This window comes from Xiphias gladius, chromosome 13, assembly GCF_016859285.1.
Source record: "Xiphias gladius isolate SHS-SW01 ecotype Sanya breed wild chromosome 13, ASM1685928v1, whole genome shotgun sequence".
NCBI classification, from domain to species: Eukaryota; Metazoa; Chordata; class Actinopteri; order Istiophoriformes; family Xiphiidae; genus Xiphias; species Xiphias gladius.
Window position 1 is genome coordinate 2880919 of NC_053412.1, and position 26670 is coordinate 2907588.

The 26670-nt window shown below is 42.4% G+C and overlaps 1 protein-coding gene across 1 annotated transcript; it reads left to right on the top strand.

Annotated features, from left to right (window-relative positions):
- Positions 1–1030: 1030 nt before the first annotated feature.
- LOC120798286 (methyl-CpG-binding domain protein 5-like) lies at positions 1031–25927 on the top strand. The gene is made up of 10 exons (XM_040142477.1): positions 1031–1088; positions 9035–9663; positions 12838–12940; positions 15368–15539; positions 16063–18468; positions 23106–23326; positions 23415–24548; positions 25046–25119; positions 25502–25577; positions 25713–25927. Exons 2-10 carry the CDS (start codon positions 9551–9553, stop codon positions 25773–25775), a joined length of 4362 nt encoding a protein of 1453 aa, XP_039998411.1. The 5' UTR covers positions 1031–1088; positions 9035–9550; the 3' UTR covers positions 25776–25927.
- Positions 25928–26670: the final 743 nt, after the last annotated feature.

Genomic DNA, 26670 nt, shown 5'->3' on the forward strand with positions numbered 1-26670 from the left:
TGAAAAAAGTTATAGTTAATTATCAGGTTTGGACTACTACTGGGACAAACCAGGCATGGTGATGGTGCCACTTGACTTCTCACTACACACAGATCAGCCGAGAAATTAATCAGCAGATTGATCCATAGTGAAAATAATCATCAGTTGCAATCCTATACAAACTAGTTAGAAAATAACCTCAACCACGGCACTGTTGCTTTTTTTCAGCAATTTCTTTGTTAATATTTTCAAATAACTTCAGACAATAAAAGAGGCAAATGTGTTCCTGTCCAGTATGAAGGAAATTATCATTATAGTCCAACATTAAAATGAAGCATTGCCTTATTGCCCGCCAGTAATTTGAAAGATAGCAACAGCACATAAACAACAATAATAAATAAAGAAAAAAACAAAAGAGAAAAAGTTTCACTGCATTTCAAAGGGGTCCCCGTACTGACATGTTCATTAATGTTCAATAATATTTTTATTATTTGTGCACTGTCGTTAAAATCAAACAACTAGTTCCAATTAAACAGAACGACCATTTATTAAAAGGAGTTAGAGTTATGGCAGTTGCACAGGACCACTTACATTTATACCCTGTTACTCAAATCTACATTCTTCATTTGAGTGATTGTTTACCTTTGGTAATGTAAGTAATCCCTTCCAGAGTTAGAGTTGTGGACAATTCTTTAATTCAATGAATGAACTTTGGTTTACTGGTGTTCTTCCACTACCTTTCCTACGTCTATGATGTTTCGACTACTTCTACTTGACAACACTTCTGTACCTTGACTTGGTTTGCATTTTCGATGCAGGACTTTTTATTTGTAATGGAGCAGTTTCTATAACGTGGCACTGGCACTCGAGAGAGTGATCCGGATGTTTCTTCCGCTACTGCACATATCCAGTCGTCCCCGTCGTTCATTGAATAATTTTTCTCCCCAACTCTGGCCGTGCAGAGTTCGTGTGAAACTGAGGTCTGGAAGAAAACGTGCATCACCTCTCCCATCTGCTGGCTGCTCTTGTTGGGCGCATGCGCAGTGCGGCTCTCCATCATTTCCAATATCCCAGTGTAGGAGAACCAGCAGAGGCAAGAGAACTAATGGGTAGGCTCCTTATTCTTATTTTCCCTAAAGTCAGAAACGCACTGTTGCTCGCTCATTTCACTGTGTGAGCACCGGTACGCATTCGCCGGGATGCCCGGGTAAGAACGGACAGTTTACGGTTTGATTTGACGCAGACAGAAACGTTAGTGCCTGAAAAGCGTCTCTCTCTCTCTCTCTCTTCTTCTTCTTCTTCTTCGCTCTCTCTCTCTCTCTCTGCGAACGCAACGGGTTTGCACGGCTGTTAGCTAGCATGCTAGGCTAGCCCGTGCTAACTCGGCCTGGCCCTGGCCTTGCCTGGCCCCTTGGCTCGAAACCCCAACGCGGGCCTAGCTGCTTTTTACTTCGACAATTTGAGGTCGGAATCTGGACTGCGGGTCCACAACGTGCGCGGCCCCAGTTACGGTTCGCCAATTAAATGCTAAAATGTTATTAGCGTACCCGAGCTCGCCCTCTAATTCATTTTCGTTACAACAAGCTAGCTGGCTAGCTAACTAACGGCAGCTAGACAGCTGACGCTTGGCAAGCTAACCCCCAGCTAGTTCAGATGCTCTGTCCAATGCATCAAAAAGCCCAGTCAGACAGGACTGATTTCGCTTGTTGACACGGTCACTTTTTAACGCGGAGGCCCGCAGACGGTGGAGCTTGAGCTGCACGTCTCACCCGGTGATAAACTAAACAACCTTTAATGCCACACGGTTGTCGCTAGAAAAAAATATTAAAGCAACACTTGGCACAGTTGATGGGCAGACTGGCTAATGTTCACCAGGCTAATTAGCTGTTACCTAACGTATAGGCACCTATGGTTGCTTTGGTAATGTGCAAAAGCTGGCTGTCATGTTCTCCAGTTTAGGGGGACAAGTCTTGTCATCTAGCTAGGCAACTTGTGAAGCTGTCAACTTTGAAGGCTGCTGCAGGGCAATATGGCTAATTTCCCCTAAAGCTAGCCTTAGCCAACTCCGTGGGTTTACAGCAAGATTTAAATGCTAGGTTGAGAATTAATGGCTTTAATCTAGGTAGTTACTAAAAGAGCAGTGGTAGATATCTTGTGGTTCAGTGAGGGAAGACCAGGACAGTTTGCTCTGCCTTTTTGGTGTTTCACAGCTTGTGTCCCATTCCTATTTATCGTGCTCCACACACTGTACATGCTTTGTGCAGGCATTGCTACCTGTCCTCAGCTCTTGCTTTATTTGACAACATATGACAGACCCTGTTCACTTGTGGCTGTTACATGACAAACCTTTCAGACACTAGCCGTATTCAAGGTGGGAATAATAGCACCGCAAGCCTCTAATTTAGTTGTGTGGCGGGACACAAATGTATATTTTTCTTTTTAAACGCAGTCAAACAGATAAAAATCAAATGCGAGCAGAAATCTGACCATAAATGGTCCGTTGAATGCATGTGAGATCATGTTTGATTCTTTGTGTAACCTGTCTATCTATATCAGCTGGCTCTAAATACAGGCTTTATCTGGATAAACATAGAGTTAAGTGTGTGACCAATTAACCAGACTTTAAATCACATTGAGACGGGACTGCACTGTGGCACTTTCAGGGTCAACACATTTTTATCTATGTCTCGTAAGGTCGTACCGGGCTGAGATTGTGTTCCCTTGATTTTACAGTTCTGAAAAATGCTGTCCTCTCACTGTTACTACTTTTAATCAGCTTTGTCCATTTGGCAATCAGTGAAGAATTAAGGCTTCCCATTGGTACAGGCCTAGGTGATAATTTACTACTTTCCAAATGCTAGCAAACTTTTGTGTTGTTAATCTGCAGTCAGTTACTGATCTGCATCATGAGTCGGTGGGTAAAGTTTACCAGCTGCTGGACCAGCTAGTACTCAAAAAGTTTGTCTTTTTCTGGTCAGGATGAGTAAAGACAATTAGAAGTGATTGTGGGTTGGATAGCCCTTTGTTACAGGCAATAATAAAGTGCTGTTATGATGTGTTAATTTCACTCTGAAATAATAAAATGTGCCAAATATCACAAAAAGAACCACTTAAATGATACCAGATCATAAGAGAAAGAAAACTGCTTCCTGGCCATATAATGAAATGCACACAAGCCACTTTGTCTGGTCATATTCTTTAAAATTTGGACATTAAAATAGAACATTTTCATTCACATAAGCTGCCATCCTTAATGGACCGCAAATTCAGTTACTCATGAACCTTTGGCTTTGGTTCCACTTGTCATTTTGATATAATTTCTTATCTGAAACATTTTTTTTCTTTCTTTCTGTGACCGCATTGCTGTAAATCTCCAGTGGTGCCTGTATTTATGTCTTTTTCTGAGTCCTCTTCTTCTTCCACACTGCTTGTATGAAGTTTGCAGCTGGATTGAGTCCAAACTGTGTAGAATTCCCAATACATGCAAGGCAGTTTTGTGCCAAAACTGGTTCTTTCCCCACAAAATATGTTTCCAGTGGTGTTGCATCTTTTCTTTAATGTTATGTTGGGGAGGAAAATTGAAAATTATTTAGATTTTTGTTCACTTTTCGACTTTCACCTTATCAATAGATCAGATTTACCTTCCTAGGTGCCACGAAATGTATGATGATCACACCGTTTTTGCAGTCTTGTCTCTAATCACAGACATCAGTGACTCTGCAGTTATGTTGTCAGGCTCCACATTACTCTCCTTTGTCATTTATTAAGGGCATTTCTCCAAAGCGTTGTTTGTGATGGCAAAACGGTGACAACAACAACAACAACAACAGCACACGCTGAGGACAAAAGGAGGACGGGGGGAGGCATTTTATTATAGGATTAAACTCAGGATCCACTGCCAAATTTCTTTCCATGCCAAATTCTTGGCAAAAACCTTTTTTTCCATTTTTGATAGCTAGCTGGATCAATGGCTGATGTTATGTGATCAGGTATCTTCAGGTTTTGGCACCAAAATGCTACAGAGGGACTGAAATCGTGTTCAACTGCTGCACAATAATTGATGACATTTAATTATTTCCCTCTTTTATTATGGCGGTGATTGCAAAGTGTCTTAAAATTATTACAACTCTCTTGGCACCTAACTTAACTCATACGTGATCCACAAGTGCATAATGTGTTAGCAATGTGCACTCATCAAGCTTTAAAAAAAAATGTCAGTTCATCACATTTGTTTTTGTTTTTTTGTTTTTTTGTTTTTCATGTACGTGTCTTAATATGTGATGCATCTTCAGATTTGCCATTAGTACTAATTTTCAAGATCTTTTGTGTTCATTTTAAGGATCGTTGGATCCAAGACTCCTAAGGATTCAAAAATGTATTAATTTCAACGTGCTCTTTGCCACATGAGCACCATGCACCGTTCTGCATAGCACGTGTACTTAACAGCAGTATACTTCTTCATAAGAAGCCTTTTAAATGTTACATACCTAATCATTGTCTTTTGAAGAGCTGCAGTGGAGCTCTGCATGTGAGTTGTTTAATTCTGTGTATTAAATTGTGCAGTAACAGGCTGTCACTTAATCAAGTTTTCATATTGCTGGTGCCATTGCAACTAGGCATCATGAACAAAAATTCTCCATTTAGACACTTAACACACAGTTTGCATGACATTTGATGCCTTGTGTCCCGATGAGGCTGACATATATCAGCTTTTCATCGTCTTAATCTGCCAAAAAAGTCCACAGGCTATAGAATCACTAGTTCACAGATAGCCAGTGTATTTGTTGTATTGGTAAGTCCAATTTTATTGATGTTAATCTTGAAAAGGATGCATGGATTTCATTTGAAGAAAGAACTACGTCGTAGCTTTTGATTTATAGTTCAGCATTGGAGTTTACACACTGATGGCACCCCTGCAACACTAGACAGATTTATCGTACATGTTCAAGCCACATTGTACTTAAATTATATTTTTTCATTCGCTTTTCGATATGGTGTGATGGTTGGCTACGCATATGAAAATATAACTGGAATTACATCTAGGTAACTTGTATTTTGGCTTCTCTCATGACTGAATAGGAGAATACACCAGTGCAATCACTGTGTTTACATTAATCCATTTACCGAGAAGATGACTGGCAGTCATGGCGAGCAGAGGGTTTGCAGTTGAGATGGCTTTTCTAGGGTCGTGTTCCTGAGAGTCTTTCTTAAACTTCCGTTGTCTTTGTGATCAGCAATCTCTGCTGGCATCAGAAACTTGCAGGATGAAACGCAAACATCCCGAGCTTGCGAATCACAGTCAATCTGAGCTGCTGTAGCCCCCAACGTGTAGTTACTTTTTCGAAGAGGTGCACATCAACTATAGCCTCAGCTACCTATGTAGGCAAAGCTATGTTGTAACCTGTAATGCACCACAAAAAATACAATTTTAGGTGGTCCACCTTCATCGCTGCAAGCTTCAAAGCAACCACACAAAAGCCTAGAGTGTCACTCTTAAATAAAAAGAATGCACCTTAAGATGTTTCCAATGCAGGAATAATTGAATTCATGCTGCATTTCTGGACTTTTTTTTATGTACAATATCCTGAGTTTGACCACCTCTCTGCTCCTCCCTGTCCTTTCTCCTTGCATCTGTTTGTCTCTTTCTTTTTGGTGTGAAAGATAAATTCGAAAAGGCCAAAAGTTTAATCTTAAAAAAAACATCAGCCTGCAGTAAAAGGTTGGAGATTAGTACAGTACCGTATGTAATTCATACATGGTAGTTGTTGAGTTATGAGTCAGGAAATGGCGGGTAGAGATGGGCAGTAGAATGGTAAAGTTGAGACTTAGATTCATGCTTTTACTTTAGCAAGGTGGTACAGTCAGGGAGTGTTGGGGTTGCTAAAGGTTATGATGAAAACTTTTGGCTAAAGCACCTATGTGATTTTTCATCAAAATGTCCGTGTTTGAATCTGGCCCAGGACTTTTGCTGTACATTACTCCATGCTCTATCTATCCTTCCTGTCTTTTTTTTTTTTTCTAATACAACCCGACAAAAAAGACAAAATACCAAACAGAAACCTTAAAGATAGAGGGGAAATATTTGTCACAGACATTCTCAAACACCAACGCTGTACTAAGTACTTGTCAGGAAAATAATTTGTTTTTTCCTCCAATGTGAACACAACAATAGAAATTATGTTTTCTCTGTTACCTCTACATTTTCCAAACATGGAGTTGTGGGAAATTAGATTTTAACGATGTGGTGGCTTCTCTGATATGGAACTACACACCTCTCCTGAGATGATGAGGCGCGACTGTCCCTGCTGCGTATTTCCAGATAAACAGTAGACATTTAACTGCTGCTTCATTTTTTACTGTGCCACGGTTAGCAGTGCCTTCCTTGCCTCTTTTCCTCTGTGGTAGTGTCACTGGGTTTGGTCTCAGCAGCTCACAGGGCAGTTATGAGTCAGCAGCACTGGCGGCTGAGAGGAGGCTTTACATAGAGCTCCATCACTCACGGACTGAATTCAGCCCGATTTACCAGCTTTGAAGAGCTTTTACCAGTGTTTGAAATTCACTGTCTGAGAGAGAGAGGGAAAACTGCCAATAATACTGTGTTTTTAAAAAAAAAAAAAAAGATTGAATGTTTTTTTTTTGTTGTTGTTGTTGTAGTCTTTCCATAGAGTCGTATTTTGACAAGAAAACATTTCTTTATGACACAGTCCTAATCTCTAAATAGGTGATAAGAAGTTTCATTGTAAGCATGCAATATTTGTACCATTAGATAAAAAGATATAGGAAGGGACAACCTGAGGAAATCGGTAGAATTGCCATTTAGGGGCAATTAAGTAATTTTCTGTGATCTCTTGGCTATATAAATCGTGGTTCAGTTTCGATTCATAGTTAAATGTAAAACAAACACCCCAAGCACTGCGAGCAATTGAACTCCAGACTACTATGAACAAATAAACTCGGGCCAGCAGACTGAATGAATATCTTCACTGAACGTGTCTTTTCTAAATTGTTTCGGATTTACTTCTACTTGTCTGATACACTGGATTGGTAGCAGGTCTTGTAATAACCTTATTAAGCTGATTGGATATCAGCTGAGTTCCACAGAGCTAGGGGTGGGGTTCAATAGCATTTTATGGAACCAGAATCCTGTTCCTGCTTATCAAATCTTTTTATATACTTTGCTTGGCGTGGAATGAAGACTTCTGTTAGTTTAAAAAAAAAAGTGCTATTTTTATTTCACTCAACGCAGTAACAAATCAAATTTCAACTTTTTTTGTGTAACAAATGTAATAACACAATTGGTCATTTTAATTGTTAGTAAGGGACCAATTACCAGACAAGCATGACACTGACACTTATGGAAACTCTGGTAATTAACTATCAAACCTAAACCATGGAGATTTTACTGTGCTGAAGGGTGTAGGGCTTTAATCACTATTCAGTATTTCGTTACTGCTCTGTGACATTCATTAACCCTGTCCTCACTCATTTTGCTCCACATAGGGGGCTGTGCTTCAGCTGCAGAAGCCACAGAAGCGAAAGTAAGAAAACAACACAGTGAAAGTAATATTAACTAAATTCTACCTCTTACTTCTACTTTATCGTCCAGTGAATATCAATTAAATAAATCACTGATGTTTTCACAGAATCTGACAGGTCACAGAACACAGTGTAACACTTCTCAAGTTATCAAATATAACATAAGTTCTTACTTTAACATGTTGGACTGTAGATAGATAAACAAACAAAGGATTTGTTCTTCCCACAAATGTTTAGATTCTGCAGGTGTTTCATTGACTTTCGAAGGTGTGAGCAGCGAGCAAGGAACAGCCCTAACCCCAACGTCGCAGAGTAATCATACATTAGTATACTTCACCAGTCTTTTTTTTTGCTGTGACCTGTAGTTTCAGACAGAGAAAGCAAATGAAAAACTTGGTAAGGGATTCACTGACTGCAGAGCTTAACAAATCCAGGTGTTTTTATCAACTTGGAACTAGATTCAAAGTGGAACTGGCTATCGGCACCCATCCCTTCACACAGTTGGGTATACAGATGTTAAGTTTAAGGACAATAGCCCTTGTATCTCATTGGCAGTTGTTATTAGTGGATACCCTGAGTTGTGGAATTAGATTGAGAGGGAAAAAATAACTTTCATGAAAAAGATAACCTGAATGTGAATTGGTCTTATCATGGCCGATACCCGATCTGCTTAATCGGGTCATTATTGGAGTAGATACTGGTCTAATAGATCATATTGGAAGGAAAATACATCTGTCAGATTAGTCCCCGGTAGATACGATATAGTATTAAAGGACTTGGATTATAATCAGGACAAGATAAACCTAATTTTGACATCCCAGGAGATATTTCGATATTAAATTGTACTTGAAATTACAATATTGTCCATTCTGATAAGCTGAGTTTTTGTTGTATTTTTTTTTTTTTTACATGCTTTTGCATTCAAAAGCCATTCTGTGATACAGACCTATCCGGGGGAAAAGAAAGCTCCATGGCTAAGGCTGCAACTAACAATCATTTTCATTATCGATCAATTAAATCAAAATTACCTTTTTCACATAAATAATGCCTGTCACTTTGAGTGGAATGGCAGAACAGGCATCAGTGGCTTGATTCAGACAAAATCAATGTAATTGTCCAAACGTGTGGTGGCCGGCAAGAGACTGACCAGTATTAAGATTAAATAACAAAGGGATCAAATTTTTATTGCCTCTTAATGTTGCTAGACAGCACTGATAACCCATTAATGCTAGACAATGTTGTTGTGACTTTGGATCCTTTTTAAGATGTCTGGTATATCTCAGTCATTGTAGCTTTTCCAACAATAATTTTGTATTTAGCCTTTCAGTAGGACAATGGAAATAATTGGTTTTAAATGAAAGATGGTGTCAGAAATTTAAGGGGCTTTTAATATCATTTAAATATGGTAAGTATGTAGTTTGTTCCCAGGTAAAATAGCAGGTAAAATTTTGGATTTGCTCTCTTGCAAAGAAAATGGATTGCATTGACCGTTAATTCCCTTCTGTTTCTGCCATCACAGGAATCATGGGAATACCACTACCCAACTGTTTGGGAACCAATATGTTGAACATATTCTACTTGTCCAACTGAGGGACAGTATTGTGGGCGGCAGAAGACAAATGGTAAAAAGCTAGTGATAAAGGACTTTCCTTCGAAAGCACAGCGCACGCCAACCCCTGATCCTTACCGTTTCAACCGTCATCTTCCCGAGTCGGATGGCTCTGAATGACAAGATGCAGTAATGGAAGTCCATGGGCAGTTCAGCACTGTAGCCATGAAGCAGTTCAAAGGGTAGGGTCTGCCGTGAGCTTGCCTCACCCTACCCGACCACCCACTCATCCACCACCCCATCAGCTCCACCTGAGAGTAGAGTCCCACGCTGAAGCATAATCCTGCAGGCCTACCCATCTCCTCAACCCTCCCACCACCACCTCCACCACGGCTTTGGAAGACGAACATGACATGCATTGCGAAGACACTGGTTGATGTCTGATATATATACCTCTAAGGCGTCGAGCGTAAAACCAGTGGAGCAATGAATGGCGGAAAGGACTGTGAGACAGGAGATGAGAGGCAGGCTGTCCCTGTCCAGGTCCCCATTGGGTGGCAGCGTAAGGCGGAGCACGGCGGAGGGGTTGTATACATAAGGTAACAAAAATTAATCAATGACTTCATCAAACCATCAGAGATTTGACAGCAGACAAGTGTGCTACATGGGAACAATATACGAGATAAATTGTAAACAGTCTATTCCCTTAAAAACTACGGTACTTTGGGATTGTCGTTGAACAAGGTGCAGCTTGATAAGAAGGTCACCATATTTTGGTCAGTTCCGGGCACTTGGTGAGGCTTGAATTTAAGAAAAATTTCCCAAGAACTAGCAGACATAACACGAAAGTTGAAGAGAAAATAAAACTACAACACTGAATGAAAAAGCACCTATTATATGGACTGTAGGTTGCATTTGTGGACTCATTTTGATTGTTAAATTGATTTTATTCAGGTGTATAATAGGGCTGAAACAAGGATGATTATTTTATATTAATTATTTGGTCTACAAAATGTCAAGAAATAGTGAAAGAATTTACACAATGGAGCTGCCTCTGGATCGACTTGAACTTACTCAAAGCATATGCATTACCAGTCAGAAAATGGCATTTCTGCTTGGATCGGTTCATCGGTTATCAGAATTGTTACAGCTATGTTTTATGTTAATCAACTAATCATTTCAGATCTAATATTTTCAACGCTCGTGGGCACCACTTACCGAGGCTGTAACGGTTTTGTGCTCCTAAACCACAAGGTTTTGATAAAGAAAATATGGAAATCACACAAAATTTTGACCTGTTTTGATAAATTCAACAAAAATGGCAAACTGTATCTGAATATGGCCGTGCCAACAAAGCCACCTGGAAAGAATGTAAAAAAAAAAATAAGATATATATCTTTCTTTGTTTCCCTTATGACTATGCATTGTTTTGCCATTGTCCGATTGAAAGGGTTCATCAGTAATCAAGGTGTTGCAGATGCATTCTCTGTTAATCAACTAATCGAGTAATCGTTTTAGTTACGATATTTTTCGACCAACTTTTTAGCACTTGGTGAGGCTCTTTTGACCCAGAAAATTAGGAAATGAGACAAAATTTTTAACTTTTTTTTTTTGACAAAATCTGACAATTTGAAACTGCTGTATCTGAATATAGTATGCCAATATGTGCCCATTCAATTAAACGGAATTTAAAAGCTATGTAAAGTTGGACATCCCTTAATGACTTTACACTGTTTTGATGTAATCAGATTAGTAAATTTGTCAATTTAAAATGTTAAAGAGAGAGAAGAAGCAAATCATCACATCTGACAAGCCAGAACCAGAGATTGTTCCACATTTATGCACAGTAAAGGACTTAAAAGATTATTGCCAGATTTATCAACTAACTGTTTCATCTTTAGTGTGGCCAAAGGTAGATGAGTTTAATAGTATAAATGTCATTGATCTGATATATTACTGGTAAACATCAGCTTTTGGTGTCAGATCCTTTAAAATCAAAGAGCACCAACAGGTTTGTTTACTTGCTACAGATGGATAGAGTTCCTCTAATTGATTGGCTCTGCAGGAGGTGAACAGAAACATGGTGGCTTTTTTTAATGTTGTTTCTCACTGTGAGGAGTCGTGGTTATTCTCCTAACTGCTCAGGTGAAGCTGCAGTAGAAAACTAGTTATACATGGCAGCTTCCAGGTATGAAAAGTCTTTACTATAATTTACTATATTTACTATTTACTGTACTTGACTTTTGGGGGTTGCTGTTATCAGAATATGTTGTCCTGTGGAAGAGGTTAAGTGTCAGCCAATATGTTTTCTCTGACGGGAAAATAAATTCTAGTAAATTTTGGATGTGGCCATCAAATTTCACAAACCTATTGCATCCTTTTAAGAAACCAGTCATTCGTTTACAAAATCAACGCAGCTGGTGCTACAGGGACTTTGACGAATGAGTGGGATGCTTTACCAGTCACTGTATCATTTAGACTTGAAGTTGGTGTCCTTCCTGGCATATGAACACCAGCAAGTGTATTTACCAGCCACAATGAACTAAAGCAGTTGGCTGGTGTCAGGTTTATTTTGGGTGTTGGAAAGAATCCTGTCTACTTCTGTGACCGTGGCCTGATACTGTCACCGCACACTTGTATTTGCTCATATTCTTAACATTAAAAGTGTGCATTTGCTTCAGGGATGTGCAACTACAGACTACTCACAGTAGATATTTTCACAGCAGCTGTGACTGATGATTCAGTCACTGGTTGTTTAGTCAACTTATCAGTGAATGTGTTTGATGGACAAATGGTACATACTGTTCTTTCATTGGTTGCAAGTTTGAAATGTTTCACTGGAGATATTTTTCAGGTTTTCCCCAACACTTTTGGGCGCAAAGCGTTTCATTTCTCACGGGGTTAAAACTATTTTACTGCAGCTGTGACCTCCCAATCACATTTCTATTTTTTACCTTTAGTCCTTCAATATTCCTAGTTTCACTGTCATTGGGCAACCCCCCCCCCCCAAAAAAAAACAAAACAAAACAAAATGATATAAGTGGTACATTGTTTGGTTTATTTTGATCATGTTTATTTTTCACAAACCAGCAAAAAAGTGTCTCCCTGTCTTTACAAAAAAAAAAAAAAAAAAATCACACACACACACAACCAAAAAAAAGATAAAATGGCTGCAGAAGATTAGGGATAATGATATGTCCAAGCTGAACGTTACATTTACCAGCTGCTGCCTCCATATTTAAATATTCATTAGTGCTAGAGTTAGAGTGATTTATTGATCTTATGATAAACTGGATGAGTTTGGAGATCTTTTTTCAAAATGATATGTACAGTCACTGTTGTCCCCTACCAATGTGGCACACAGGTACTGAAAATGTTTTTAATTCATATGGATAAAAGAATTTTGCTATGCTGTAGCACTGTGGAGTGGGAGAATATTACTATTTGATTTCATGGTTGCAAGCCTGAAAAACCTGCAGCAAAAGCTGCCTCAAGGAGCTGCTAACCCATGTAAAAAATCATTTGTATGTCTGTCAGTGGAGCATTTCAGTGTTCAGTGGTTTCTTTTTTTCAGGTGAGTCAGGAATAAAATTGTGGTGGGAGCATTACGTATTTGCATAATGTTGCATAAAAATGTTCACTTTAGTGCAAAATTTTATCAGTTTTCAGGAGGTTCAGTGCTGCATCATATGATATCATAGAAGGAGTATTTTTGCTCTGGAGCTACACCTGCGGAAGTCTGCCCTCAGCATAACGTTTTTTCCTGTGTGCAGTCCCAGTGGCTCAGTGCTGTCCAGCTTGGAGCAGGTGAAGACCTACCTGCTGACAGATGGAACCTGCAAATGCGGCCTGGAGTGCCCACTCATCCTCCACAAGGTAATTTTATGTTTGTTGATTTTACAGCCGCCTCTTAACTTGGCTCCAGAATACAGCGCGATTAAAGATGAAGGTGGAAGCCACAGCCTGCAAAGGAAATTAAAATGCTGTTCAAGAATGACAGCGAAGCAAGGCCCCCAAATGGACCAAAAACAGTTAATCAAATCTAAACACATATGAGCAAGTGGTATTTCTGTACCTGACATTTCGTTCTCGGTAATCGCTTTAATAACTAGCTTTATTAATCAGCTGTTCGCTGTCAGGTAATAGTGAAGTAAGAAGTTAAAGATGTGAACCACATATCATTTAAATTATGCAGTAGGAGATGTCGTCAGGCAGGATTTCGGTTTAGTTCCTGCTTGTTCAGGTCTACTTAAGTCACATTGTAAGGAAGAGATTTTTGTTATTTGAGTACATTTCCTCATAGTTACTCTTGGAGGAGAAGTAAAGGTCAGGGAAGACACTGCATGCATGCTTGTGCTGCGGTTTTTACTGCTCGGTCGTATTCTGCATACTTTGCGTGAGTCTCAAGCTATTTCATACATTTGATTGATCCATTTCAGTACAAAGTGAACACAAATGGGAAAACATTTAATTTCATATTATACATATTTCATATCATACATTCCATAAGCCCTGCACAATCTCAAGATTTGTTAATTTTGACATTTTAACTTTTTTGCAAGAACTCAATGGCCACTGTTTGTTTCATTCTGTAATTGCTTGTAAAAATTGACTGGTGTCCAGAGCAGATGTGATGATGTTGGTGATCAAGAAATGTGCACTTGCTCAAAATCACTGAGAATGAGTGTTAGCCAAATACCTCTTCAGACTACATGATATTTTAATTCAGAGCAGACAATAAGCTCTTGACGTGTCTTGGCCTCAAGATACGATACATTACATATTTGACATTCAGGACCGCAGCTAGAAAGGAGGGAAGGAGATAGAGGAAGGAATGAGGAGGAAGTAAGCATGTCTGCGAGGGGGAAATGGTGTCACTCTAGTCAAACCAAGGTGAAAACAACTTCTGACAGGCTATTGTTAAAGTGAGGCTTTTGTTTTTGTTGAAATTGTCTTACGAGTATCAAAAAGACACCCCTTACTGCTTGAAAGGTGGCTGTAAAAAGTTAGTAGTTTTGTCCTCCATGGACCACAGTAGCTGTGGTCCGCTTGAATTAATGTCAGTTTCCATGAATTCGAATAGTGACCAGTTTTCACGGTGGGAAAAAAGTATTAAAATGTCCAGACAAAGCTCTCAAACCACTCCTGCAGCATAATCCACTTCTCCATTCCCATTTCATATGCTCAGGATGTATGAAATAAAGTCACACTGAGCACTTCCACCGATCTCTGTGAAGGACCAGTCTACAAATGTCGGGGTGTTTTGAAGCATCCACTGTATCACATTACATGGAGTAATCTGACCGATTATCATTCTAGAAGCTCATCTCATCTGTGAAAATGTTGGCTTCTCTGCTCGATTATTGATGTTTTAATAAAGAAAACGTAAACCCCACCAATCTCAAAACATTCTCCTCCCTCCAGTCTTCAACGTGCCCCTTAAATTGTCCTCAGTGAACTGGATAGTGATAAAAAATGTCAAAACATCAATTTGATATAATGGTTTAATACTGTTGTTGGTTTGACCTTTTTCTCTGTATATATGACGCACTCTGTGACACTTAAATGTTTAAAAAAAAAGGGGGGGGATTTGATTCTTTGCTGCTATGAGACTTAAAGTGTGTATAAAACTAAGTATCCTAAGATGTGGTGCTCGGGCGCATCGCCGTCTCTGTTTATCTGAGTTTATGTACGTTACCGTCTGCACTCTTTGACAAGACAAGTGTGAGGAAAATACAGTGGGCCGGTACACCTTGCTGTAATTTACATGATATTCAGTGTCTCTGTAACATTATAACTGAACCATGCCCCCCTTGTCCTGGACCCACAGCATCCTTGTAGTTGCTTGGATTAGTCACAAACCTATAATAAGAAGCTTACTGTTATCTTATCACTGGATAAATTCACCTTTTCACTTGAATGAATTATGATTTATATGATTTAAAAGCCAGAACATGCAGTGATAATTTTATACAACTGTTTCCATCTTTCTCTGTGTGTTTTGACCACCTGAATGGATCATTTAAACAGGAATGTTGATACATAATTGAAGATTTTGACTTGGACCTGAATCGCTTTTCCTTTACCCTGTAGAAATCCCATTTAAAATGTTCTGGTTCACATCCAATGGGTTCCCCTTCAACTTGTTATGCATACAACATTCAGTGCTTTTCATCTGCAAAGAATGAAACATGAAGATATTTTGAGACGTTTTTAAGTCAGATGCCATAAATTATGGGATGGTCTTTGCAGCCAAATGAGTACATGTCCACAGTGATAATTTTTTAAAATTCAAAATCTCAGGTGTTCAACTTCGACCCAGGGGCATCTGTCAAGCAGAGGACAGCAGAGGATGTGAAAGCAGACGACGATGTCACCAAACTCTGCATTCACAAGAGGAAGCTTCTGGCCGTGGCTACGTTGCACAAGAGCATGGGGAATCACCCACCTCTGATGCTGACCAGTCCAGGTGGAGGTATGCCTACATATAAATACAGTTTTTTCAATTCAGTTGAACTCAAAAATCAACGTTTCCACAAGTAAAATATGCAGCAGTAAGCCGGTTGCTGGCTACTGCTGTCTGCAATAACTTAGTATGTTTTTCTTCTGAAACAAACACTAGCAACCAGCCAACTGTTGGTGAAATTTTACAGTTTGGTAGGAAATCTCTTGAATGTTGATTTGAAAGTTCTCACTGATGACACATTCCAGTCAATATAGCAAGTGATTTGTGGTTTTCAAGCCTTTTTTTTTTAGAAATCATGAGTAAATTGAATTTAGGGTTAAATGTTTAAATGTTTCTTATCAGTTAACATACTTAGCCTTTCTTGTTCCAGAGATCAAGCACTTTGGCAAAGTACTGATATTAACTAGTTGGTCATTCTTATGGGTCACCAGCCACTGTGGCCACTGTAGATAGTGATTTTCCTGCCCTGCCTAATATTTTGTCCAAGGTGTTGGTATTGATTTAACTAAAATGCGCTTTGTTTGGCTTCAAGGTACATCATCTGTGGTTGCCGCGCATTCCACGACTCAACGAGCAATAAGGACTAAACCCCACGATGGCCTGCCCAATGCTGTTGGTCCTGACTGCAAGAGTCCTTTCAAGATGATTATGGTAGCTGGACAACAGCAGCAGAGGCTGTATCCACCCCAGGAGATGGGTGGAGCCCAGCAGCCCGAGCTCTACTCTGGGTACCCCAGGGCACAGAGGCTGGGCAGTGGGGAGCCAGGCCCCAAATCCCCTTACCGGGCTGGGTTTGGAGGAATGCTGAGCCCACCTCCTTCCAGTGCTAAGCTGTATGGAGATGGCTCACAGTCTCCTAGTGCAGACACCCTGGGCAGCCCTGAGGGCTTTCCAAGGACAAATCCATGTGGTTTTCCAGGAGCCGGCAGTCCCGGCTCAGCCTCCATCCATGGGAATACTAGGACGCCTCTTTCCCCACCCAGTGTGATGCTCCATGGCTCCCCTGCGGGCCAGCCATCCTGTGCCATGACAGGGAGGACTAGCACACCCCTCTCCCCGACGGCCACTGCCAAAAGTCCTGTCATGAACATGAACATGCCACGGGGGAACTTCCCCCCTGGTATGGATATGCCCCGTGCAGCGTTTCACCATAAAACACAGCCCCCTGTGCATCCCGTGCCGCCCCCTCCATCCATACCACCATCCTGTGCCCTTCAGAAAAGGCAGTTGACCTCCGAAAAAGACCCCTTAGGCATCCTGGACCCCATCCCCAGCAAACCAGTCAGCCAGCCCCCCACCAATGCCCCAAACCCCTCCAACTTCCAGCCTAACATCCACTCTCAGGTACCAATGATGAATGTAAACATACCCCCTCCCGCCATTGTTCCCTTGCCAAGTAACTTACCTTTACCCACAGTGAAGCCTGGGCCTGTGGGGCATGGTGGCCATGTTCAGAGGACTCAACAGGGTGGTCCGGCTTCCTCCATGTCCCCCTCCCCTGTCACTTCTCCTGTCCACATGGCCGGGCCTTCCCTTGGGAGAATGGAGGCCTCCCCTCATCGCTCACGCTCATCCTCCACCTCCTCTGATCATGGGAACTTTGCAATGCCCTCTGGGCACCAGGCACCATGCAGCACCATGAAGGTTCCTCCTCGTTCCCCCAGGTCGGCAATGGGATCCCCCAGGCCAGCCATGCCCTCCAGCCCCTCCACCCATAAAACAGACCCACTCCATCAGTACAAAGACTCCCAGCTGCTGCCCGGGATGGGAAACTCGATTGGCACCCAGCAGCACGGCAACCCCATGTACTCACCCACCTCGTCCTCCTCGTCATCCTCTTCTCTGGCAACCCCCAGCGCTTCCCAGAAGGGCCACCCAGGACTCCTGGGGATGCCCCTAAACCAGATCCTCAACCAACAGAATGCCGCTTCCTTCCCTGCCAGCAGTCTGTTGTCAGCCGCAGCCAAAGCACAGCTAGCAAATCAAAACAAACTCAGCGTTGCTGGCAACAGCACTGCTGGCATGGCTGGTGGTGGAGTTGGTATTACAGGCATGGGGGCAGGTGGCGGAGGTAATAGTGGGGGTGGTGGGCACCCTGGCTCTATGAGTGGCCCTCGAGGCATGGAGGGACACAGCACTTTAAACCCCATGCTCCCGCCAAACTCCACCATCCTGCTCAACACTCCTGAGGGCCAGAGTGGTCGGGCGGCTCTTAGAGACAAGCTTATGGCCCAGCAGAGGGACCCCATGCGCAAACGGAAGCAGTCATCTGGCAGCGCTCCTGTAAACCACGACAACAGTAACAATATGGTCTATAACATGCTTAACAAATCAGGCATGGGAGGTCCCCACATGTCAGGGCCCAGTGCCACTGAGCAGCTGCGAAAAGTGGGCCGACTTGGAAACCTTCCCCCAAACACCTCCATGGCCCAGCTTCTCCAGTCCATGAGCTGCCAGAGCTCCCACAACCTGGCTGGGAACAGTCATCGTCCAGGTCTTAGCCCAGGCCCAGGACAGGGTCCTCAAGGAGCTGCACAGCTGCACTACAACGACAGCACGAGCATGGTTCCTGGTGGCCCTCAGCAGAACCTCCTTGCGCAGCAGAGGCTGCGGGGTCCAGGAGATGCCATGCAGCACTGCCAGAACATTGACACTTCTGGGAGCCATCTGGGCTCACGTCCAGGCCAGTTCCCTGACATGATGGCCCAAATGCAGGCCTCCTCCATGGGTAACTGTGGGCCAATGGGGCCAGGAGGTGGACCGGTGGGCCCTGATGGCATGCCGCTGGGACGCCCCAACACTAACCCCCCACCACTATCTCATCCTGGCCCTCATCCCTCAAAACAGAACCTCCTTCACGGTATGGGGCGGACTAACATGGTGGTGATGCCACATGGAGGTGGTGATGGAAGCTGTACACAGACCATTACTGATACAGGTGAGACATCAGCACTACAGTACATCAGTTCTGCTGATATGGATGGAATGATGGCTAAAAATGCTATCATTAAAATCAACATGACTCATCTTACTAGTTACTCAGGGCAAAATGGCCACAGCATTCATTTTATAATGCATTGCATTATTGTCTGTATTTTCTAGACAAGACGTGTTTCTGACATTTGAGTTTCATCGCTAAAATAATTCCAATTATTTTATAATGTGAGCATGACAGTGATTACAGTCATGGCGGTACCCACAATTATCGGCTGTTGGAATTGCAGAATTGCATTAATAACGTCTGATTATTAATGATTGTATTAATGAATCTCCTCAACTCATCCACTCAGCTAGTAGATTTAAATACTTAACAGCTACCGTAATAATCCCCCTAGCCCCATTTATAGAAATAATCCTAGAAATGGTAGTTGGTTTGGTGACAATTCAAAGTGACTGACCACCCTCTTGCTGGAGGATGGTGTTGATGTCCTGTGCAGTTAATGAGTGCGTATCCCCCTCCCTTCTTCGTGATAAGCTACTGGTTGGATGAAGATGTGGTTTCTATGGTTATGAGTGAACCAAAACCAAAGGATTTAGGTGATAGGCCCTGAGCCTAGACAGTCTGGCTCCTTCAGTATCTTTGAGCTAATGAGCAGGCCCCTCATCTTTGGAAGCTCAGCTAATTGTCAGTCAGCCAGTGTTTCTCTTTGTTTTATTTGTATGCTAGCATCAGTCAATGGTGTAAGAAGATGGAAATGGGATCTGCATCACGCTTTAAGGGAAGCAGCCCAGATAGGGCGCTCTTAAGAGCGTCTCCCAGCTAGCTGGTCGCTATAGTAACGATGGACCCTGAATAGAGACCAGAGTGAAGCCTTTGATGAGGGTTTTGGCCTGTGTGTGTGTTTGAATAACTGTGTGTGCATGTCTGTGACTACTTGTGTATTACAGTGTGTGTGTGTGTGTGTGTGTGTGTGCTTCTATTTATTTGTCTGCGTATGAATGACTTTGTGTGCGACTATACAGGTTTTTTTTTTTTTGTTTTTTTTTGTGTGTGTATGTACGCACATTCATGTTAGTGTTTGTTTTGAAAGACCTGAAAAGACCTAGATCTTTTTTCTTTTTTTTCCCCTTCCCTGCCTGCTGCGGGACTGGGCTATGAGTTTATGTATTCATCATGCGTCTGTGTGTCCTCATATGGTTTATAATGGAGATATCACCAAGGTCTGCTGCAGGCCACCTGTTCTTATCAGCAGATGCCTTGTTTTTCAGTATTTCTCGTAAGTCAAGTCATTGAAATTCAGGTGGTCCTGTGTGGGTCAGGAGGGTAGAGCATGACGTTTGTTGCCAGTGGCGTAGGAATGGGCGGAAAAAAGTTGTTTCAAATTGTATTTTTTTATATTTACATTTTTGATATCCTCATAATGACTCCGGCAACAATCATTTTAATCAACATATTTGTGGTTTGTAGTTTGTATTTTTTCTGTATTCAATGCCTAAAGTGCTGGGATTAAACATATTCCATATCCGTGTTTATGATTACGCAAATGTGAGGTAGAACTAGAAAAAACAACAACAAAAAAAACATGAAAAATAAGGACACACCTGTTAAAGTAGGAACCTGCCTACTTTAATCTAAGCTCTGGCCTTATTTTGGATTTCATAAGTTAAAAAATGAAACAAAGATTGATGTGTCTGAAGTTGTTTGTAAATACAGCCATGGCAATGTTAATATGTCATTATAATTGAACCACCATGCAGACACATCTGACTCAACACCATATGGAGTTAAACTCTGAGGAGGAAGAGAGGCAACCTGTTGCGTCCTCCTGTTGCTTGTTATGTCTGTTTCTTATTCTCACTCAGGGTTATGTAGCCGCTAATCAATTTTTTTTTTGCGTTTTTCAAAAAATTTTCAATGGCTAAACCTTTTGGCGCAATGGACCTTGTTACTGCTAAGTGCCATTGCTGGGGTACAGACAACCGTGTGTGTTCTGTTGTCTGTTGATAATCTGTTACTTGTTTTAGTCACTTATCAAGTGAAATGCCAAACATCTGCCACATACGCCCTCACAAGGGTGAAACCTGCTCACTTGTCTCCTTTGTATAAGCATTATAAGATAAAGACTTTGACTTTTTTGGAGATTAAAGATACTGTGCAGAGTTGTCATTGTGAGTAATCATGTTTTTGTGTTTAAATTCAATATTTTTCAGGCAAAACGCACAGTATCGTTAAGGCATAACAAACATGTTGAATGAATTTCTTACCTCAATTTCAAAAGCTTTTCCTAAAACCTGCATAGTTCACACTGTCTTGCAGCCTTATGCTCCTACTTTGTTATTTTTGCTTTGCTACCATTTATATTACATTACCGCCACTAGCTATTGCTACCCTCTACTGTCGGCATAAATGTGCTCATTCATGTACATCCTCGTGTCATGATTTTAAAACAGGTTATACAGACATTTAGGGGACTCTGTCAACAAAACAGTGCTCTGCAGTGGCTCTAGTTGTCCAGTATTCATCAGGGCTTTTTTAAAATAAAAAAGAAACCTTTTTGAATCTCACTGATGACCAATATAGCAAATTAACTCAACTCAGCTCCTGAAAAAGGTCATTCAGCTGTCCAGGGTCCCTGGTGGGAAAAGCACATAAGCAGTCAGAGGCTCTTGGGATAAAAGAATATTTTGTCACCAAATGGCAGATGTTGTGCTGCTGAGTAGCTACGTAGATTTTCACTTACTCAAAGCTAATTTGGATGACATGTTTGGGATCTTAAGAGCACTGAAAGCTCTTTGAAAGTGGCCTAGTCAGTGGCTTCTTAGCATTAGCCCCTAACCATCTGTTTCTAGACAGCTAGCAAGCTTTGAACACCCCCCCTCCACCCTTTCCATCAACAAATACCCCAAAGTTCATTGTAAACCCCCCAAGACCCCCTACCACCCAGCTGACCGCCCCCCCCATCCCCCAGCAAGCTAAAATCACACCACCCGACCCTTGTAACCCCCCTCATCCACCCACCCAATCCCCCAACAAGCTTCCTGGCAGCAGACAGCACCACCAATCATCACTCGGTTCCCATGGCAACCTCCCTCGGCAACAGCCGTCACTATATCATAGCAGTAGCGGAGGATGTGGGGAGGAAGGGGGAGGGGGTTGGCCGAGTCATGGCTCTTAGCGTTAGAGAGGAGAGAGGGGAAGAAAGACAAGAGGAGAAAAAAATGGAGAACACACACAGCTGCCCTTCAGCTACGTAGCATCGCACCAGCTGCTCCAGTTGCCACTCATCGACACACACACACACACACAAAACACAGCGTAAGGCCTCTGAGATTTTGTATCTGCTTTGGCTTTGGCTGCATAACATTGCTGCTGGGCCTTCTCTTCATTCATTGATACGTTTGTGGCCTTTTATATATTTTGGACATGTTTTGTCCTTGTTTGTGTGTCTATGCCAACCATCGAGCAGCGTGTCTGTCTGTTAGTTTTGGGAGCGACAGATTGTTAATGTGGAACTTTTTTCTTTTATTGTAAAAGTCTCTGTTGAGAAACGCTTACTCAGCTTTGCCATTCATTTTCTGGTGGGCGCAGTCAATCTGAAAAGGTATAAATTCCACCCAACTGCTCAGCAGACCAGAGTATTTCATTGACTACTAGTACTGGAAAAAGGTACAGTGGCACCAGCTTGGAGTAAAAGACACAACTGTTTCTCTGAAAATTCTAATTGCATCATGTTCACAGTCAGAGATGTAAATCCATTAAAAAAAAAAAAAAAAAACCTGTGTGCAAATTGGTTACCGAAGTTTGAATTTATTTAGGCCACCCACCCAAATAGATTGGCTTCCACACTACAAGATTTTTCTGATGTTTTTGTATTTTTATAGAGTGTACCGCTTGCAAAAGCCTAAATAGAAATGCAGTTGATAATGCAAAGTCTGCTCGAATTGTGCACTGGTGTGCTGTTATATCAAGTTGGGAAAAAAATAACTAAATAATTCCAAGTTAGGTAGACCACCACAAACAAATTCCCAACTTGTGAGAAACCAATGGATTCAAGTCAAATGAAACGTACTTTTTCCACCAAAAAGGGATGTTAAACAGTTTGACTGCTGTCGTATTTGGATGATGTACTGAAGTGATCACTAAGTAAAGGAACTGGTTTTTTTTGACAAACATTTTTTTGTTTTTAAATGTTTAAAATTGATTCTTTCAGGGAGTTTGTGATGTAACAAATTTTGAAGTATGGGAGATGTTTTCCAAAAAATGTAGTTCATTTTTCTCCAGATAACTGCTACGGGTGTTGGAAAAGTCAAATTGTTGCTGTGACATGAGAATCCTAATAGGTAATAACAGTAGTCTATGTCTGTATTGATCTTTTTCCTTAAATGTGAGGTTCATGAAAATAAACACAATTAAAGAAATACCTAATATTCTGATCATTGTAATTTCAGACCTTATTCCCTGCAATGTCACTACTTTCAGGCACAGGGATCACTGACCGCTTTAATTCATTGTATTTAATTGGGTGAGAACAGTTCAAACTTTCCTTTGCTCTCTAATGTCAGCTTCACTATTTTAAAGGTACAGGGGTGCTGCATTGACATCCATTTGACTTTTACGCGCCACTGGTTTTGCAGGAAACCCGTCATCCCTTGGCTGTGGCGTGGGAGGCCTGCAGCCACATGTCAACACCGGTGGAGGTCAGATGTACCAGCAGCAGGTCCACCAGGGCATGCAGCAGGGGGTGGTCTCCCACCCAGCCTACCAGGGCCAGCAGCACTTTTCGGACAACCCACCCTACACAGACAGCAACATTGCCAACGCTAGCTCCATGGCCTGCCTCTACCAGAACTACCAGGTGGGACGCTGAGTTACCTTTCGATCTCTGTAGGACTTCAGATAGTTTCATTTTTCATCATGTTGTGACCTTGCTGTTGTCTCCACAGCAGGGGTTGTTGCAGCACTCACAGTTCGTGGAGGGGCAACAGCCCCAGGGGGAGGGTCTTCCAACGGGTACCCCTGGCTCTGACAGAGGCCCCGGTGGAGGCCCAGAGTCGGTCGATGCCATCTACAGAGCTGTGGTGGACGCGGCCAGCAAGGGCATGCATGTTACCATTACCACCACAGTGAGCGGGACCACACAGGCGAGTCCGGTGCCTGCCCTCAGCGCCATGAGTGCCTTCACTGCCTCCATAGGGGAGCCTGTCAACCTCCCCCAAGCAGTCAGTGCAGTCCTGCACGGGCACCAGGAAGGGGAAGCGTTACCCCAGCAAACCAGGCCGAGGCAGGTGAGGCCAGGACGGGGTCAGAAGAACATGGATCCAGGTAAGAGCACTCCAGACGGCCCTGAGGCCAACGAATACTTCCGTTCTCCTGGCCGTGGGACTCCCAGGGGGCAGTGGGATGGGGAGACGCAGCACGGGGGAGGTTTCGACGGTCACAGCAACAACAGCGCCTGGGGTGGCGAGGAGTTTCTGGAGTGTTCTACCCAAGTGAGGAGTAGTCCCTGCATGGAGCGACCCGCCAGCTTGGCTCCCGCCCCCCCTTGCCCCACTGAGGGGTCCAACGATCATGGCCTGGCCATGGCCCACGATAAGGCCTTTCTCGATGATGGCTATCGCTTCAACAACTGCAGCCGGACACCTGCGAACTACAAGGAGCGTCTGGAGCAGACAGTGGAACGCTGCGCCCATATCAACGGCGGCACCCCCCACTTCAACACCCGGGGTTACGGAGAAGTCCTGGGCCCCCCGCGGCAGGAGTTGACGGGGGACGACCAGTCGCCCAGCTCCTCCACTAGCCTGGAGGGACCCCTGGCCACAGCCAAAGACTACAGCCACTACAACGGCCACTTCAACGGTATGGCGCCCAGCCCCTCGGACACAAAGAGCCTGAGCAGCGAGGAGGACCTGCGGCAGCCAGACTCTCCCTCCTCAGAGCTGCTTCACTACCGGTCCAGGACCTTCAACATGGGAGAGCTGGTCTGGGGCCAGCTGAAGGGCTTCCCACCCTGGCCTGCCAAGCTGGCCGGGGACGAACAAGTGCACAGCGCTGCTATGCAGCTGCGGGAGCAGGCCAAGGTGAGAAACCAGTCTGTGACCACCTGTCATCATTTTACAAGCCCACTTGAATTTTTGGACTATATAGGGCTGCAAAGTGACGGCGGATTTCACTGGCTTGTACACTTTACAAACTTACCGGCCGGCAATGTTCCCTTTGAAGCCATACCTAAACTTTTGTAGAGTCTTTTAAGACGGTCGTTGCCAGAAAGTCAAGATGAGAGATAAGTTTTATTTAACTGTAACGAAGTTTACCTCAGATGGGAATTTATTGCAACTTTCTGAAAAGTCAGAAAGAAATGAGATTTTGTCCGCTGGCCAAAGTGGTAAAACACACACCATTTTACCTGCCAAATCAGAATTTCAGAATAGAGAAGGTCTTACTCATGGTGCCGGCCAAATTAACTGGTAGGTTTGACAAACTGATGATCAGCATCATTTTGGTTGGTAGGAAAATCCTCAATCTGCTACTGAACAGTCTTGAATGTACTCAGATGTTTTCTCTGGTCTCCATACAGGTAGAGCCAGAGAAGCTAAAAACACTAACTCACGACTTGGAGGCACTTGACCGAGCTGCCAAAAGAGGCCTGAAGTAAGTATGCCTGCCCGACATGTTACATTGTTGCTTCAATAAACACTTTTACAAGGCCACACTCGATGGACATTTTTCTCTATTTCCTACATGATTGCTCTTGTGTTTTGGTTTTGGAAATGCTAAGAAAATAACACAACCCTCTAAACTGTCGCTCTTACCACAGGCCCACGCATAACCCTTCAACATGTGGAGAAAACCAAAGATTGACACACCTGTCTTGCCTTAGTTCTGTGCAGTAAACAAGCGGTTAAGGATTGTTTTCTGAAACATAGTTTTGGTCCCTGCAGCAACCAAATGCCCCAGAGCAGAAACGTGTGAATTCCCGCTTGGTTGCATCGGCTTAGATATAAATAATGTAAAATGTAATGTTGTCCAACAGACAGGGGAAACTGAATAATCACTTGGAAGCTGCTATCCACGAGGCCATGAGTGAGCTGGATAAGATGTCAGGCACAGTGAGTATTTACACCTTTCTTGATCTCGGAGAGAGATTGATTTTAAATCATTTTTCTCCTCGCGAAGGATTGCTTTCGCTCCACCTAACTGTCCTGCCTTCACCGTCGCGTTTCTTCCTGTCCGTCTGCCATCAGATCCCGTCGAGGGATCGTCAGGTGAAGCTCCCCAAGCCTAAGAGGAGGAAAATATCCAGATAACATTGAATGTGTCGGCCCAAGAACGTCCTCAAAGCCTTCGGAGACTTTGTCCGTTCCGCCTTGATGCGATCTGAGCTCTCTAACAGGTGCTACACATGGACTTTCAGTGGTACATCGTTGTTCCATGATATCAACTTGACTTAATGACTGACCACAGACGGTGCTGGAAATTCCAATCACCAATACAGTTCTAACTGTAAAAAAGAAAAAAAAAAAAGAAAAAATAGAGAAAAACATCAAAAATGGTTGCAATTTGTCTACAGCTCACTGAATTAACTATTTTTTTCTAGTATAAGATAGTAAAATAAACAAAAAAAAGCTACAAGCATTACCTTACATATTTAAGAAAAATAGACAGTCCAAATATTTCTGATACATTTTCAATATGTATATAGATAATCCTGAAATTTCATGCTATTAAGAAATGTATGTAAATATTGTACAATGTCATGTACAAGCGTACCTAATGCACATTTTATCTTTTATTGTACAAAAACAAAGCAGAAGAAGTGTACCAATGTCTTGGTTTCTATTCAGAAATGCGGTTGCGTACGGCCGCATGCATAGGATAAATAAGAATACAGCCTAAAGCTTTTATATGATGAACTGTAAGACGTGCTTGTTTTGTTTTTGGGGTTTTTTTTTTGTTGTGTTTTTGTTTTGGTTTTTTTTTTTTTTTTTGGTTTTTTTTTTTGGTTTTTGTTTGTTTTTTTTGTAAGGTTGTAAGGGAGCATTAGTGGAACAGGCATTCTCCATTACAGTAGCCACTTCACACCAGTTAAGTGTTCATTTGTATTTGGGAAAGAAAAGAAAAAAAAACAAAAAACGGAATGAACTTTACCAGCAGAGAGTGTTCAATGTTCCCCTTAGCAGGGCGGGAAACGACCACCGGCCG

Bases quoted from the DNA above. Each gene is read 5' to 3' on its own strand.
- LOC120798286 (XM_040142477.1), top strand. From the start codon at position 9,551: ATGAATGGCGGAAAGGACTGTGAGACAGGAGATGAGAGGCAGGCTGTC. The intron at 9,664-12,837 runs GTAACAAAAATT...TCCTGTGTGCAG, and splicing joins GGAGGGGTTGTATACATAAG to TCCCAGTGGCTCAGTGCTGT. The intron at 25,578-25,712 runs GTGAGTATTTAC...GTCTGCCATCAG, and splicing joins TGGATAAGATGTCAGGCACA to ATCCCGTCGAGGGATCGTCA.